Source organism: Moschus berezovskii, chromosome 6, assembly GCF_049115385.1.
Source record: "Moschus berezovskii isolate FMDL1 chromosome 6, NW_MosBer_1.0, whole genome shotgun sequence".
Taxonomy (NCBI): Eukaryota; Metazoa; Chordata; class Mammalia; order Artiodactyla; family Moschidae; genus Moschus; species Moschus berezovskii.
Genome location: NC_142465.1, coordinates 120976970 through 120990291, shown reverse-complemented (window position 1 = coordinate 120990291; position 13322 = coordinate 120976970). Strand labels below are relative to the sequence as shown.

Genomic DNA, 13322 nt, shown 5'->3' with positions numbered 1-13322 from the left:
TATCTGTGTGACCTGATCCTCAACTGCTGTGCAAAGACGGGGCAGCATCCTGGCTGACCCTCCGCCCGAGGGCTGGCACGTGACAGGAAAGAGATGCTGCAAGCGGATGGGAGTCTGCGGGCGGAAGTGGCTGCTGAGGTCAGGGGCCTGTCCTGGGGTGTCAGCGCTGTAGCTGCAGCCCCACGGGGGTGTCCAGGGTGCCGGCGGCCACATGACCCTGCCGGGTCCTCCCCAGCTCAGGCAGAGAAGCTGTGGGGAGCAAGACAGGTGGGCCAGGGTGGACGATCTACAGCTGGACGGGCCACCCCACGACCAGCGGATCAAGTCCACTCGTACCTGGACACACGGCATGGGGAGGGGCTCAGGCCGCTCCAGCCCCATGGGGTGCAGGAGGGGCGGGGTCCTTTAGGGCCCTGATCGCAGGGCAGGAGCGGCTGGACCCACCTGTCCAGGGGCCCAGGGGAGCCTGAGCAGACAGTCGACACTGGCGCTGCCCCACAGAGGGGCTCCTGCCCACGTGGACTCCATGGCAGACCAGCTGGGCTGGTTCCCTCTTTCCAGAGGTCATGGGTGCAAAGTAAGGCAACTCGGAGCCTCTCTCTGCTCCGGGTAGCTGGCGGCTGCAGCCAGAGTTCCCCCAGGCTCACTGTTGGCCTTCCAGCCAAGTTTATGCCAAGAAAGCAGGAACACAGCCCAGTAAAGTGACCAAGTTATAGGAACCTGCCTGAAGCCAAGGGCTGGGAGGGCACAGAGGTTTCATGGCTCGTGCAATGCTTCACTTAACAGCTTTGTCTATACTTTATTCTCGTCACTCAACAGAATAGAACGTTTAAATTTCCAAGCAGGTAGAAGGCAGCTGCCACCTCCCTCTGCCCCTGGCACCTGGACAGCAGGCTTCCAAAAGGGGGCTGCCTCCCAGGCTGCCCAGGGCGGGGGCGCATGAGGTGGGCGTTTGGCAAGGGCTCCGGGTCCGGGGGCAGGGTGCTGTGCCCCGGGGCCCCACGGCTGGCCGCTCCCCGGCTCTCTTTGGTATCACGGGAGGTGGAGGCCGCCCGCCCTTGTCAGGCCTGACCGTGGCTGGCACCTCGTCCCGGCGGGCCGCTCCAACAAGGCCTCTCCTCCTCCTCGGCCGGGGCCTGAAGCCGGCAGCGGGGGTGCTGCCCAGCGCAGGGGGGCCCGCTGCGGTGGGCCGGCCTCACTTCTTGTAGTGATTGGGGGCATCCGCGAAGGCGAACTTGAGGCGGTAGGCCTCAGCCAGCAGCAGGCTGACGTCCTCGTCACCCCAGTGAGCGGTGGGCAGGTTCTGAAGGAAGAGCAGCAGCTCCTGGGGGGGACAGACAGCAGTCAGCGGGGGAGGGGGCCCAGGGGGCGACCAGCTCCTGGGGGCAGAGACAGGGGATCAGAGGGGGTGACCAGCAGGGTGGGGGGACAGGGCCCTGCAGGAGGGGCCCTGGGAAAACATTCCAGCCCCCAGCAGGGGGGCTGGGGTGGGCGGATGCCCTGCGGCTACCCAGCCCCCACATATCCTGTCCCCGCAAGTCGACCCCGACAGGCCCTCAGCCCTGCAGCCGGGAGGAAATGCCCCAGGCAGCCCCCCAGATCTGCTGGGAGAAGGAAGGCAGCGCCGCACAGCACCAGGCCTCACACGCCAGCCACCCCAGCGCACTGGGGTCCAGGGACCTTTTGGGGAATGTGGAGCCCACGCCCCGGGCACTCAGGGCTGGCATTCAGAGGCCAGGCCCGGGCCCAGGTCCTGGCTGTGCTGCCCCCTGGCTGGTGGGCCGGGCAGGCTGCTGACCAGCTCAGGGCCGCGGGTTCCCCACCGAGGAGACAGTCTCAGCTGCCAACGGGCCGTCAGTGCCTGGCACTGGGCGACACGGGGGCCTGTGCCAGGCCTGCTGTCCCCTGACCCCCCGTCACAGGGCCATCTCCCCCTCCTCACCTTGTACCAGGACACGCCGCTAATGTGGCTTCCCTGGAGCTGTTCGTCCCCATTTCCTCCGGCATTTTGGACCCTTTCTGGGGGCCTTTAAATTGAATTCACGGAGCAAATTTCACTGGCAGAGTGTCCCCGGGGACACATAAACATCAATCTGCTGTCTTTCACCATTAGATGCAACTTACACGGATGCCAATCCAATTCTGAGCAGGTCGTAAATAAATACCTTTGGTTTTATTTTTAATCCACTTCGCTTCATATTATCATGACCTCGCTACTTGCAAGGTGAGAAGCAATACCCTCCCATTACGGTAACTCAGCGACTCCACTGCACACTCAATTTCAGAATCTAATTTAGTCCCCCAGGTTCACTGGATGGACAGAGAATAGAAATGCCCAGCGCTCCGCAGCCTGCGAAGCTTAAAGAAGGAAAAATCTATCCAGGTGACCTTTATGGGAGGCAGAGAACACAGCCAAACTCCTCCCTAAATACAGATTTCTTTTTTAAAAAGGCCTTATTTACGTGCTGGGCGGCGGTGTCTCTGACCAGGGAGCCCCGGGGCAGCCCGGGGTTAGCCATGTCACCTGGGGCAGGGCCATCGGTCACGATGCCATCGCTGGCTCCCAGCGCGGGGCGCCCCCTCCCTCTGGGAACGAGACGGCGGCAGCGAGGGCCCGGCGCAGCAGACCGCAGGGCAATTTGTTTTTCACCTTAACTTCTCCATAAACGGTGACCACATTCTCAGCATGAAAGCTGGAGGACGGTCTGCTCACAGCTCTGAGGTCGGAAGGAATCAAGGTCGGGTCGGGTCCCCATGGTTCTCTGCTGACTGTGCCCACGCGATGCCACCACGGCCACAAAGCCCCGGCTCGGTGCACCCGCCACCCACCACGCGTCACCGTCCTCCCACGCTGGCACGCGCCATCTGCGGCCATTGGGAGGGCCGGAGTGATGGTGCCGCCCCGCCGCACAGCCCAGAGGCCTCAGCCCCAAGCAAAGTGCCAGTTGCCCCGAGGACAGGCCCGCTGTGCCTGGTGCCAAGGACAGGGGCCCGAATCTCGGGTCGGCCCAGTTCTCCAGGTGACGAGCCATTTGACCGTTCTCCGGACACGGTAGATGCCACCTCACGAGCATGTGGACTGTGGCTGCCTGCCCCTTCCATCAGGGGGTCTCCTCTGGAGGCCCCGCCGGGGCCACCCCGGCCGAGGGAGCCCTGCAGTCATCGCCATGCGGGCATCGCCATGCAAGAATCACCCCGCAGGCAAAGGCAGCAGGGACGGGGGGCGGGCTGCAGGGAGGCCCTGAGCTGGGTTGTTGCCAGACGCCTCTTCCAGGCAATCCTTCCTGCCTTTGCCTCTGGGTGGGATCCAAAAAGTGAGCCTTCCAATGTTAAAGAGCAAATAATGTTTACGGCTTTGGGGACTTCTTGCCAAAACGGTTTCATTTGTCCAGAGAGAGGCATTACGTTACCATCTGCAAAGTATGATTCTCTCTACGTGCACATCCTCCCAGGAAGGGCAAAACGGTACATCCTGGCGTCCACGAGGGTGGGCAGGGGCTCCCTCTCAGGCCCCAGGTTCTGTCTGTGTGGCCCCCTGCAGAGGCTCCCACATGTCAGGCAGCAAGGTCACAGTCAGACGTGGAGGTGGGCCAAGCCTGTCCCCAGCCACCATGACCCTTAGGAACTCTGGAGGCACAAACCTGGGGTCCTCACCCACGCCACCAGGTGATCTGTCTCCTCCGGGACACCAGCAGGCCCAGGGGACCCTGTGTCCCCCCATGAAGCACACGGCACGTGGTGCTGACCCCTGGGTGATCACACTCCTGTAAAGGACGCTGACCTTCCGGTGCCCATGTCGAATCATTCCGAGGGGACACCAAGGAGCCAGGGAGGACACTGCCTTTGAATGTGCCCGGACTGGACTGTCAAATTCTCACGTCTGATACAAATGGCATCATGTGTGATGAAGGAAGTGTAGCTCTGTTCCTGGAGCAGAAAGGGCCCTCACTCTGCCGGCCATGTGCCAGGACCACCCACGCCCGGGCCACGTCAGGACACATGCTCGCCATATGTCCTGGACTCGACTCATACCTGTCAGGCTCTGCCCTTGGGCTGGTGTGTGCGTGGAGGTGGGAATCAGGCCACAGACGGACAGAAAAACTACTACCAGGCAGACGGTGCTCAGCTCAGAGCAGGGGCCTGGCCGGGCGTGTGACTGGTTGCAGCTATTCTGCCCGCCCACTGCAGGGGTCTCAATAGAGACACGGATCCATACAGAACATACCCCAGATCTCAAACGCGTGGTCTGAACAAGTCTGCGAAATGTTTCTTAGCTTCTATCTTGATCACAGTTTGAAAGATAACATTGTACATGTACTGGGTTAGATGGAATATTAATATACTCATCTCCCCTGTGCTCCTCTTTCTGTGGGGTTCCCAGAAGTTCTCCCCCGCAGCAGGCCTTCCCCCCGATGACAGCACCTTCCCCTGGTGGACAGCACCTTCCCCCCAATGTCAGCACCTTCCCCCCAATGACAGCACCTTCCCCCGGTGGACAGCACCTTCCCCCCGGTGGACAGCACTGCACTGAGCCACCCTGTGCGGCCCTCCTGCTCATGGGTAGTGGCTGTGACGGCCGCACCAGCTGCCCGCTGTGGCCCTCAGGCAGAGGACACGCCTCAAGGCTCCCAGGTCAACGCCACCCTGCCCATGCAGCAGGCACCGAGATGGCCACGCGCAGAGACAGCAAAGGCATCAGGATGGGGCTACCATGTGCCGAGGACCATGTCCTCCCCTCCCCAGAAAGGACAGACAGCAGCTCCTCACGGACACAGGCCCAACTTCTTTATTCCACTTTTCCACCGTGTGCCAATGGTCCGCTGGCAGCTTGGCTGGCAAATCTGCCACTGGGGCCAATAGCAGAAGGGCGGTCCCAGGCGTCCCCTGGGGACCCTGGGGGGACACCCAGGCTCGGGACTCATGCAGGACGGGCCTCAGGCTTTTCTCCCAAGTCCTCAGCCCTTCAGGTGAGGCGACCGAGGTGGGAGAGGCCTGGGTGGTTCAGCACCCTCACCGCAGATGGCCCTGTCCCCACAGCGCTGGGTGACATCAGAGCCTGGACACCAGAAAGCCTGGAAGCCAAGGGCGCGGAGACGGGGTGACCTCCAGGCCGGGGGCCCGAGAGGCTGCGACTCTGAGCTCAATTCGGTGCAGGAGCTGTCTCGCTGTCCACCATCACGTCACCACTCCCCTCGGACACCTGCGGGCCCTGGGGGCCCCGTCTCAGAGTCGACGGCTGGCTCCTTCCAGGGCTGGACCGCGGACAGGAGCACCCAGGCCACATGGCGCACGGGAGCCACTGCCCCCGTCCCAGCCCGGCTGCGGCTGCTGGAAGCCTCAGGGCGAGTGTGCTGGGGACACAGAGAGGCCGTGACTGGAATGCACGCGGCACCCAGGGTGCGTGCTGCGGGCGGACATGCTTGCTCTGGCCTGCAGGGCCGGCCTCCCGCCCTACCCCCCGGGTGAGCGGCCAGGGGCCACGCGCTTTGCAGGGCAAGGGTCCTGGTCCCGGCGTGACGGCCCAAGCCTGACGGCCAGGCCAGGCTGGGCCGCTGTGCTCCCGCCTACGCAGGGGCTGTGGGCCCGAGTCCACGTTCAACACAAAAGCCCCGTTCCCGGGGAGCACACATCAAACAGGAAGGTAGAAGGGGAGCCGAGGCTGGACTGTACCAAATCTGTCTGTGATGCCTGCTGCAATGCCACGGGGAGCATTCTGACAGCTCAGTGTCCCAGGCCGGGTCTCCCTGGGAGCCCCGGGGCTTAGGGGGACGGGGTGGGCACAGTGCTGTGAGCCAGGAACCCGGGAAGCACCTGGCACCCGCGTGGCTCTCCTGTTTCTGCACACCTCCCACCACCTGCTCCTCCCACCAGGACCTTCCTGCCGTGTAGGGGACACGGGACCCCTCCCTGGGCTGCCCGCTGCCACATGGCGAGGTCTGCAGGAGGGGGCCACTTCTGCCCCCCAAATGGCAACCACCACAGACGAGGAAAAGCATGAACGCGGCTGTCAGCACGCAGAGCCTCTCCCAGAGCTCTCCCTCCCACCAGTGGTCAGCCACGGGCCGCCCTGGGCCCAGAGTTCGTTCACTCTGCCAAGCATCACGCTGCGTGCTGACCTCACGACTAATCCCGGGCCCTCCCCACTGTGTCCACGGCCAGACCTGGGGCGTCCCACACCCCCAGAGCCAGAAAGAAGCAGCTAGGGCCCCAGGAGACGTAGTGACAGCTTAGTTCATGCCTGGGGCTCGGCTGTGACCCCCCAGGGCTGCCCTCCTGAGCCTTGAACCTGAACTGAGCAGGACCCTGCCTCTCTGAGAGGCCACGTGCTCAGAGGGGACCGCCTCCCTCCAATGCGACCCCCCCCCCCGCACAACCTCCAACACTTAGAAGCACGTCTCAGTGGGACCAGGCGGTCCTGGACTGGCGGTCTGATGGCTGAGGATCTGACCTGGTCCCTCTCCTGGAGCTGAGAGCTGACCAGATGGTAAAACCACAGGGAGCCCCCTGGGTGGGGTGCAGGGACTGGGCTAAGACAGAGACCCTGACCCCTCCATGCGTGAGCCCGCCCTGCACAGACACGGCCGCGGGAGGCGCCCAGAGGCCCGGAATGGAAATCGCCTGTGAGAATCACTCTTCTTCCCCGACTGCTAACCTTTCGAGCACAGCCGGTGACCTTTAGCCAACAGATCAAAGGCAACAGTCCACCCTGACGCACAGCGGACATGAAGGCATACCTGAGAAGGTCAGTCAGTCCGCCGGCCCAGGGCTCCTCCCAGCTGGATGCTCGTTCCGGGGGCCCCACTGGCCACATCCCATCCTGTGTCCACGCCGGACTCCGACCCCAGCGTCCAGGACAACAGACACACAGCTGTCTCAAGGGCGACACCCTGCCATCCGGGGGTACGGGGTGCGGGGAGGGCGGCTGGGCGGCTGCAGGCTGGCCCTGCTTCCCAGGTGGCACCAGGTCCCCCAGGCTGCAGCTCCTCCTTCCCGCCCCTCTCCTCCCAGACGGCCCTGTGACAGCTGATTCCTTTGACAATCTAGTTATTAGTTTGAAAAATCTTGTCAAGTTCCAGGACCAAACCAGGGCTAAAAATAGAAGGGCACTGACAGCCGGCTGTGCCGGACGGCCAGCTGCCAGGCCGGCCCGCTGGCTGCTGAGAGCCTCCAGAATGTGGACACGGAAGGTGACACTGCAGGAAAACACTTCTGGGGGGCCTCGACGGCTCCGGGAGGCGCACTGTCCCTGCAATTATTTTCGCGTTTCTTTGCCAAAAAAAGGATGTCTAAAGAGAAAACTCCTTCAGGTACTGAAAACACAAGCTTGACACGAGTGCCCCGACTGAGCTGCTCTGCGTCTCACGTGTCTGCACGCGGCCGGGAGACGTCTGATCGGCACATGGAGAATATTTAAAATCCTGGCATGGCGATCAGTGCTGCTCCGTCCTGCAGAGGCCCCTCGGCTCTGCGGGCTGGGGGCTGATCGCAGATGGCGCGCCAAGGAGGGGCCGTCCTCACTGGGGGACACCAGGCCGGGAAGTGTGCCCACTTGTAGGAGGCGGCCCCAGGCCTGCGCTTATCTGCAAAGCGACAGAGACGCCCTTTCAAACGGGCAGAGGTGAGCCGGCCGCAGAACAGGCTCAAGGCCTGGAGGCGGCGCCAGCTGCTCACCCCGAGAAATCAGGGGAGGGGGCCGCAGAGGCGAGCGGGGCTGTGGTCCCGGCAGCTGGGGCCCCAGGAGCTCAGGGGCGCGGCCTGCACAGGGACCAGTGGCCCCCACGTCCCCGGGGTTACGCTGCTGGGCTCTGGGGCAGGGATGCTGTCAGCCATGTGGCTCCCCACGTGTGGTCTGCTCCCCACGTTCAGTGGCGCCCTGGCGCAGGTCCTCCCTACTGAATCCTCCTTCCTGAGACCCCCCTCACCCCCACCCTGCCCACAGCTCACCTCTGGCCACTCTGCCAAGCTCCTCAGCGAACGCTTCCTCTGCCCAGCCACTCAGGCTGTGTTCCCCGGGCCCTCTTCACTCCTACAGACCCTCTGGGGCAAGGCTCACCATCACCGGGGTCTCCAGCCCCCTGCCTCTCCCTGAAGACCGCCCGAGTGTCCCGTGGCCGCCTGCACCCCTCCACACCAGTGTGATCCCCTGCAGCCCTAGCAATGTGCAAAGGCCCGGAAACTACACCTGTCCCCCCGCCTCCCAGCTCTGGGAACACAGACCACACACCACACTGCTGTGACAACAGTAAGAGCCCCGCTCCCAGGACCCACCTTCCCTCCCACGCCGGCCCCGCCCATCGCCACCTTTTGGTGGGTGATCGTTTGGCCCCTGCTTTCCCACTTGCCCTCTAACCCGCAGGGCAGCGTCACCAACATCATCTAGAAAAGAAACCCATCCCCCAACTACTCTGCTCTCCACAAGCCAGCAGCTCCGCCCTCCCTCCAGGGTGGGCCTGGGGCCCCAGGGCCCCAGCTGGAAGTGGACGACAGTGCTGGCCACGCGGTGCCGCTGGGAGGACCAGGCCCGGAGCCCACGGTGGGTGGGTGTCCCCAGTGTCTGCGCTCCTTCCTGTTAGGATCTCCGTCCACACAGCAGGGGCTCATCAGCACCAAACCCTCCAACCCCCTGAACCCCAAGACCAAGGGTCTCAGCCACAGAAGTCAGGTCTGCACAGGGCCCCTCACACCTGCACGGGTCCCCCTACAGTGACATCGAGCACCCGAAGGTGACAAGTCCAGAGTCCCCAAGAGCTGAGTGCAGCGGGGAGTGGGCTTGACAAGTCGAGGCCTCAGGAGGAGCGCCTGCCTGCGGGCACGACACAGCCTCACCCTGCAGCTCGCTTCCCGGGGGTCTCCCCACTCCTCCCCTCCGGAGCCCCTCAGCAGCGCCCGGAAGGCGGGCAGGTGGGCGCTGGGAGGGCTCCGTCCGCCTTGCCCCTCCCGCACCCTCCTGACTTTACGCTGCAGACAAGGAATGCTTCACCACGGAAGAAGGCACCCTGCCCCCCAGACAGAAAGAACCTTCCAGGGTAAACTCAGGCGCTGAAGACGAACTCCGGGGTCACCACGTTCCCTCACGGCTCAAGCAAGACGCGCGGCCCCACCAAGGGCCCTGGCGGCCCAGAGGCAGGGCTCTGACCCAGGAGAGGAGATGGGGGCCCGGGCTCAGGAAGGTCGGGTTGGAGGGGAGAGGGAGGTTCAGGCTCTTCTTCCACAAAAGAAGCCAAAGGCAATGAGGTTCCGGAGCATCCTTACCGGGCACTTGGAACGCTGGGGGCCTCCCATCTCTTCAAGTTACATGATGCCCTGAGACCCTCCGTCCACAGGCACCTGGCCTCACCAGGAGTGGGAGGGCCACGGGCAGGGGCCTCGGAAACCTCCAGAGGACTGACCCTGGGCAGGAGGCTGGGAGGGGCCGAGGGGCAGAGCGCCCGGGAAAGGAGGTGGACGTGTGTGGGGCAGCGAGCCGTGAGGCCCTCCTGTGTCTCCTGACGCCGAGGCACCTACCCTACAGTCTGTACCAGGCCTGGGACCAACTCCTGCCAGGGCAGGGCCCTTCACACATGTGCAGAGCACCCGTCGGAGAGGACTCTGCGGGCAGGGGCGGCCAGGAAGGAACCCCGCATCCAGGCCCTGATTCCAGCCCCTGCTTCTCACGGGGGGTGCTGCAGAAACACCCTTCCCAGGGGGGCACTGTCCGCTCAGCTGCAGGACCAGGGCCCCGACCCGGAGATTTAAACGCAAGCTTATTCCTGGAAACCGTTCAAAACTAATGAAGCACTCTGCAGGCTGGCTTTTACCTCCAGATTCCAGTAACACCCAGGCTGTAAATCGTTGGCTGTTAGGACGCATCCCCTTTGTTTTCAGGAATGTTAAAAGGTCACTGCCAAGCACTCTGGACCCAAGATTTATGGACTTTTAGGGGCAAAAGTTTCTTTTCTGTCTTCATCAATTCAGAGAGGTATTTAAAGAGGAGCTTCTCCCCTACCCCCAACCCCATCTGCTCTGCCAAGGGCCTCGGTGGCAGAGGGGACCCTGCCGGGCTCAAGCTGGGATGGGATGGGGTGGGGAGGGGCAGAGGTGGCTCCCAGGCCCTGACCCGCCGGCATGGCGCCCTCCTGGGAGACGGAGGCGCAGTTTCCAAGAGAAGAGCCCCCCTGCCCCCACCAACTCCCCGCCAGAGGCCAGGGCTTCGGTCTGGTGTCTCCTCCCAGAGCTGCCTTCCGGGGAGGTGTGTGGTTCCTTACGACATCTCCACAGCAGCAGCAGCCTTGCAGCCTGTACCTGATTTCACCACGAGTCAATTCCTTGAGGGTAAAGGCTCAGATGGATTACGCCCAGCAGGAACCTGAACCTTCACGGTGCTCAACTGAGAGCAAGGCGTGTGTCCCAGTAAATGCTGAGCTGAGGGCAGGTGGGCAGATGGATGGATGGATGGATAGGAGGATAGTGGACGGATGGATAGTGGATGGATGGATGGTGGATGGGTGGCAGATGTATGGATGGATGAGTGGGTGGTTGTATAGATGGATGGGTGAATGGGTGGGTAGATGGCTGGTTGGCTGGATGAGTGGGTGGATAAGATGGGTGGATAGACACATGAGCAGGTAGGAGGATGGACAGATTAAAAACATAAACAAAACAACATCTGGGATGGCCCTAAATGTAGGCCATGGCCCCATCCTTCCCACTGGAAGCCACGAGCCCCGGGAGCAGCCAACCTCAGCCTGCGTCTGTGGGACCACAGCTGAGCCAGACTCGAGCCTGTGCCCCCAGCGCCTGGCAGAGGGCCTCGCAGCACGAGAAGGCTCGTGTTCAGTCAGCACCATTATGGATCAGTTTGACGCATACAACTGCGAACACATCCTGCGGCACGTGACCGGTGAGCACCGGTGACGTGATGAAGGCCCCGTGCCCGGGGGCGGGAATCTGAATCCCAGGTCTTCCAGCTCAGCACCCGCTCAGGGTTGCCACTTGGCGTAATCAGGATAGGTCTGTTTCTCGGGTTGGGGTGTGTGTCGTGGTCTCCCAGGACCAACACACCACCATACTGAAAACATGTGGCAAGTGGCCCGCCAAGCCCAGGCCCAGGGCAGCAACACTGATGTGTCCAGGACCCCCCGGGGTCCCCACGTCCAGTGCCTGCACTGCCGGGGAGGGCAGGCCAGGCAGGGGCTGCTCCCCAGGGCCTGGCTGGCTCCCACGCCAGGGTTACTTCCAGGTGAATGGCCTGAACCCCCATCCCCACCTCTGAGCCCCTCGGCCCCGAGCCCACGACCAGGGAGACCCAGCTTAGAACAGGCGGAGCCAACTGGCCACCAGGGAAGAAGCAGCAATCCCACACGCTCAGCATCTGAGAGCTGGTTATTTCCACTGATCCCTAAATACACATGCTCAACTTCTGCTCAGGTTACGTCCACGCTCCCACGGAGGAGAAAACGCATCGAGTCGCTGGGCTTGGTTGAGGGCGTCACTGCCCCCTGCGCCCGTTTCCAACATGACCGAGCTGCCCCCTAAGGGCGACTATAATGCAGACGGAGTCGCAGACGGGTATTTAGGAGTGTGAATCTAATCAACAGTGATCAGGTCCCAGGAGGTGTCGTGCCGTCTGCCTCTGATGGGTTCCCAGGCTGGCGTGCCTGCCCGGCAAGAATGAGGGTTATGACAACAGGGCTGTCTGGAGACATAAAGCCAGGTACCAAGAGCCCAGCACCTCCCCTGACGCCTGAGCACCAGGGTATGTGGTGGCTAAGCAGCACCGTGAGAGCCCACGCCAGCATGACCCCCGCTGGGAAGCCCCCTCCTCCGAAGGGGCTGAGGGCAGCAGAGAGGGTCTGTGGACGGGGCTGCCTGTTGCCCTGAGACCCTGGGGCAGGTGGCTTCACACCTGACACTGTGGGTCACTGGGACCCCATCTTGTGTTCAAGACGGACAGAAACCCTGCCACGGCCTCAGTGCCTGAGCTACGGGGGTCCCAGATGCATCACCCAGAAATGGAGTACGGGAGCTGTGGGCACATGCAGTACCCCCACCACCACCAACCGTGTCCTCCGAGATGCTCCACTCGGCAATCCCCACCCCAGATGCTCCCCCGGCAGTTACACAGGGGAGCGGCCTTTGGAGGCCTGAGCCCAGGGGTGACCCAGCATGGACACAGCAGCGACACGCGCGAGGTCAACTTCTGGCAAAGACTCGGTGTGGCACTCACTCACTTTCCAGGCCAAGGGGCCCAGATCCAGGCTGGACCACCAGGTGAGATGGCCACAGACTCCAGAGCCGGCCACCTGTGTGTCCTGGGCTCCCGCCAAACAGGGAGCTGGAAGGCACCCGGCGGGACAGTAACATGGAGGGCGCTCCCCAAGGAGGTGGACGAGAAGAGGCGGCGCCTGGAGCCCCCACCCAAGCCCAGGGGACGGCGTGCCCGGGGGGAGGGGCTACACAGACACAATACTGCAGCCTCTCAGGGAAACACACCCATGTGACACCCGGCGGCAGACACCACCGCCCTGCAAGGCAAGCACGCCAGGCGGGGGCCATGTCCTCAGTCAGAACCCATAGAGCACACGGCCAGCATGGGACAGGGTCAGGTCCATCCTCTGTTGCTTTCACAGCTCTGCCTCGCTAAGGGAGGGGCTGGGTGACCCTGCCATGCTCTGCTTCCCAGCTCCTCGACTAGGATGGGGTTCACACACGGTGTCTCAGGGCTCCCAGGGGATGAGGACGCCCCGTCCTTCAGCCCAAGACTCTGAGCCCCAGGCAGGGACGGGATCTGCTCCTGGCTATGAGGGTCGCTGGCGACTGGAGGCACTCAGTGGGGAGGGGTCCCCGCTTCCGGCGCAGAGTGTGAGGCTGGGGGCATCCCAGCTCCCGCAGACGGAGCCCCAGGAAAGCACACCCGAGAGAAGGAAAGATGGGGCCGAGGTAGGGCCCGCGGCTCCCTTGGTAAGGGACAGCAGGGGTCCCGTCTGTCTGCTGCGGGGGTCCGGTGTCCACCAAGCCCCTGTGTCCCGTCCGCTGGCCCCTCGGTCCCGCCTGCCCGGTGGAGGATCAGACGCACCAACGAGAGGAGAGCAAATATTTTCTCTTTGCACGAGGAATTAAAAGGATCAATGCAACTTCTTCTGTGAACTGTCTTAAAAAACAAACACCCCAAAATTGAATCGAGAAATCCTATCATGTTTGCCCTGAAAATCCTCAAACTAATTAGGGTAACAAAATGAAAGTTCCGTACAGATCAAGGGCTTTTAGGATTGACAGTGGATGGCAAGGCAGATTTCTTCGAGCGCTTCCATCTCGTTTCATCTCATCTCTATTATTTATGAGGC

General features: G+C 62.7%; 1 protein-coding gene across 6 annotated transcripts in view; it reads right to left on the bottom strand.

Annotated features, from left to right (window-relative positions):
- Positions 1–779: 779 nt before the first annotated feature.
- Positions 780–13322, bottom strand: part of TBC1D22A (TBC1 domain family member 22A) — a 257858-nt gene continuing 245315 nt past the window's right edge. For 5 of the 6 annotated variants that reach the window (XM_055395960.2, XM_088837575.1, XM_055395962.2 and 2 more), the window contains one exon: positions 780–1324. In XM_055395960.2, coding sequence (XP_055251935.2) covers positions 1196–1324 — 129 coding nt within the window. In that variant the 3' untranslated portion in view covers positions 780–1195. The remainder of the gene's footprint in view (positions 1325–13322) is intronic. The other variant, XR_016037730.1, reaches the window with a different exon arrangement.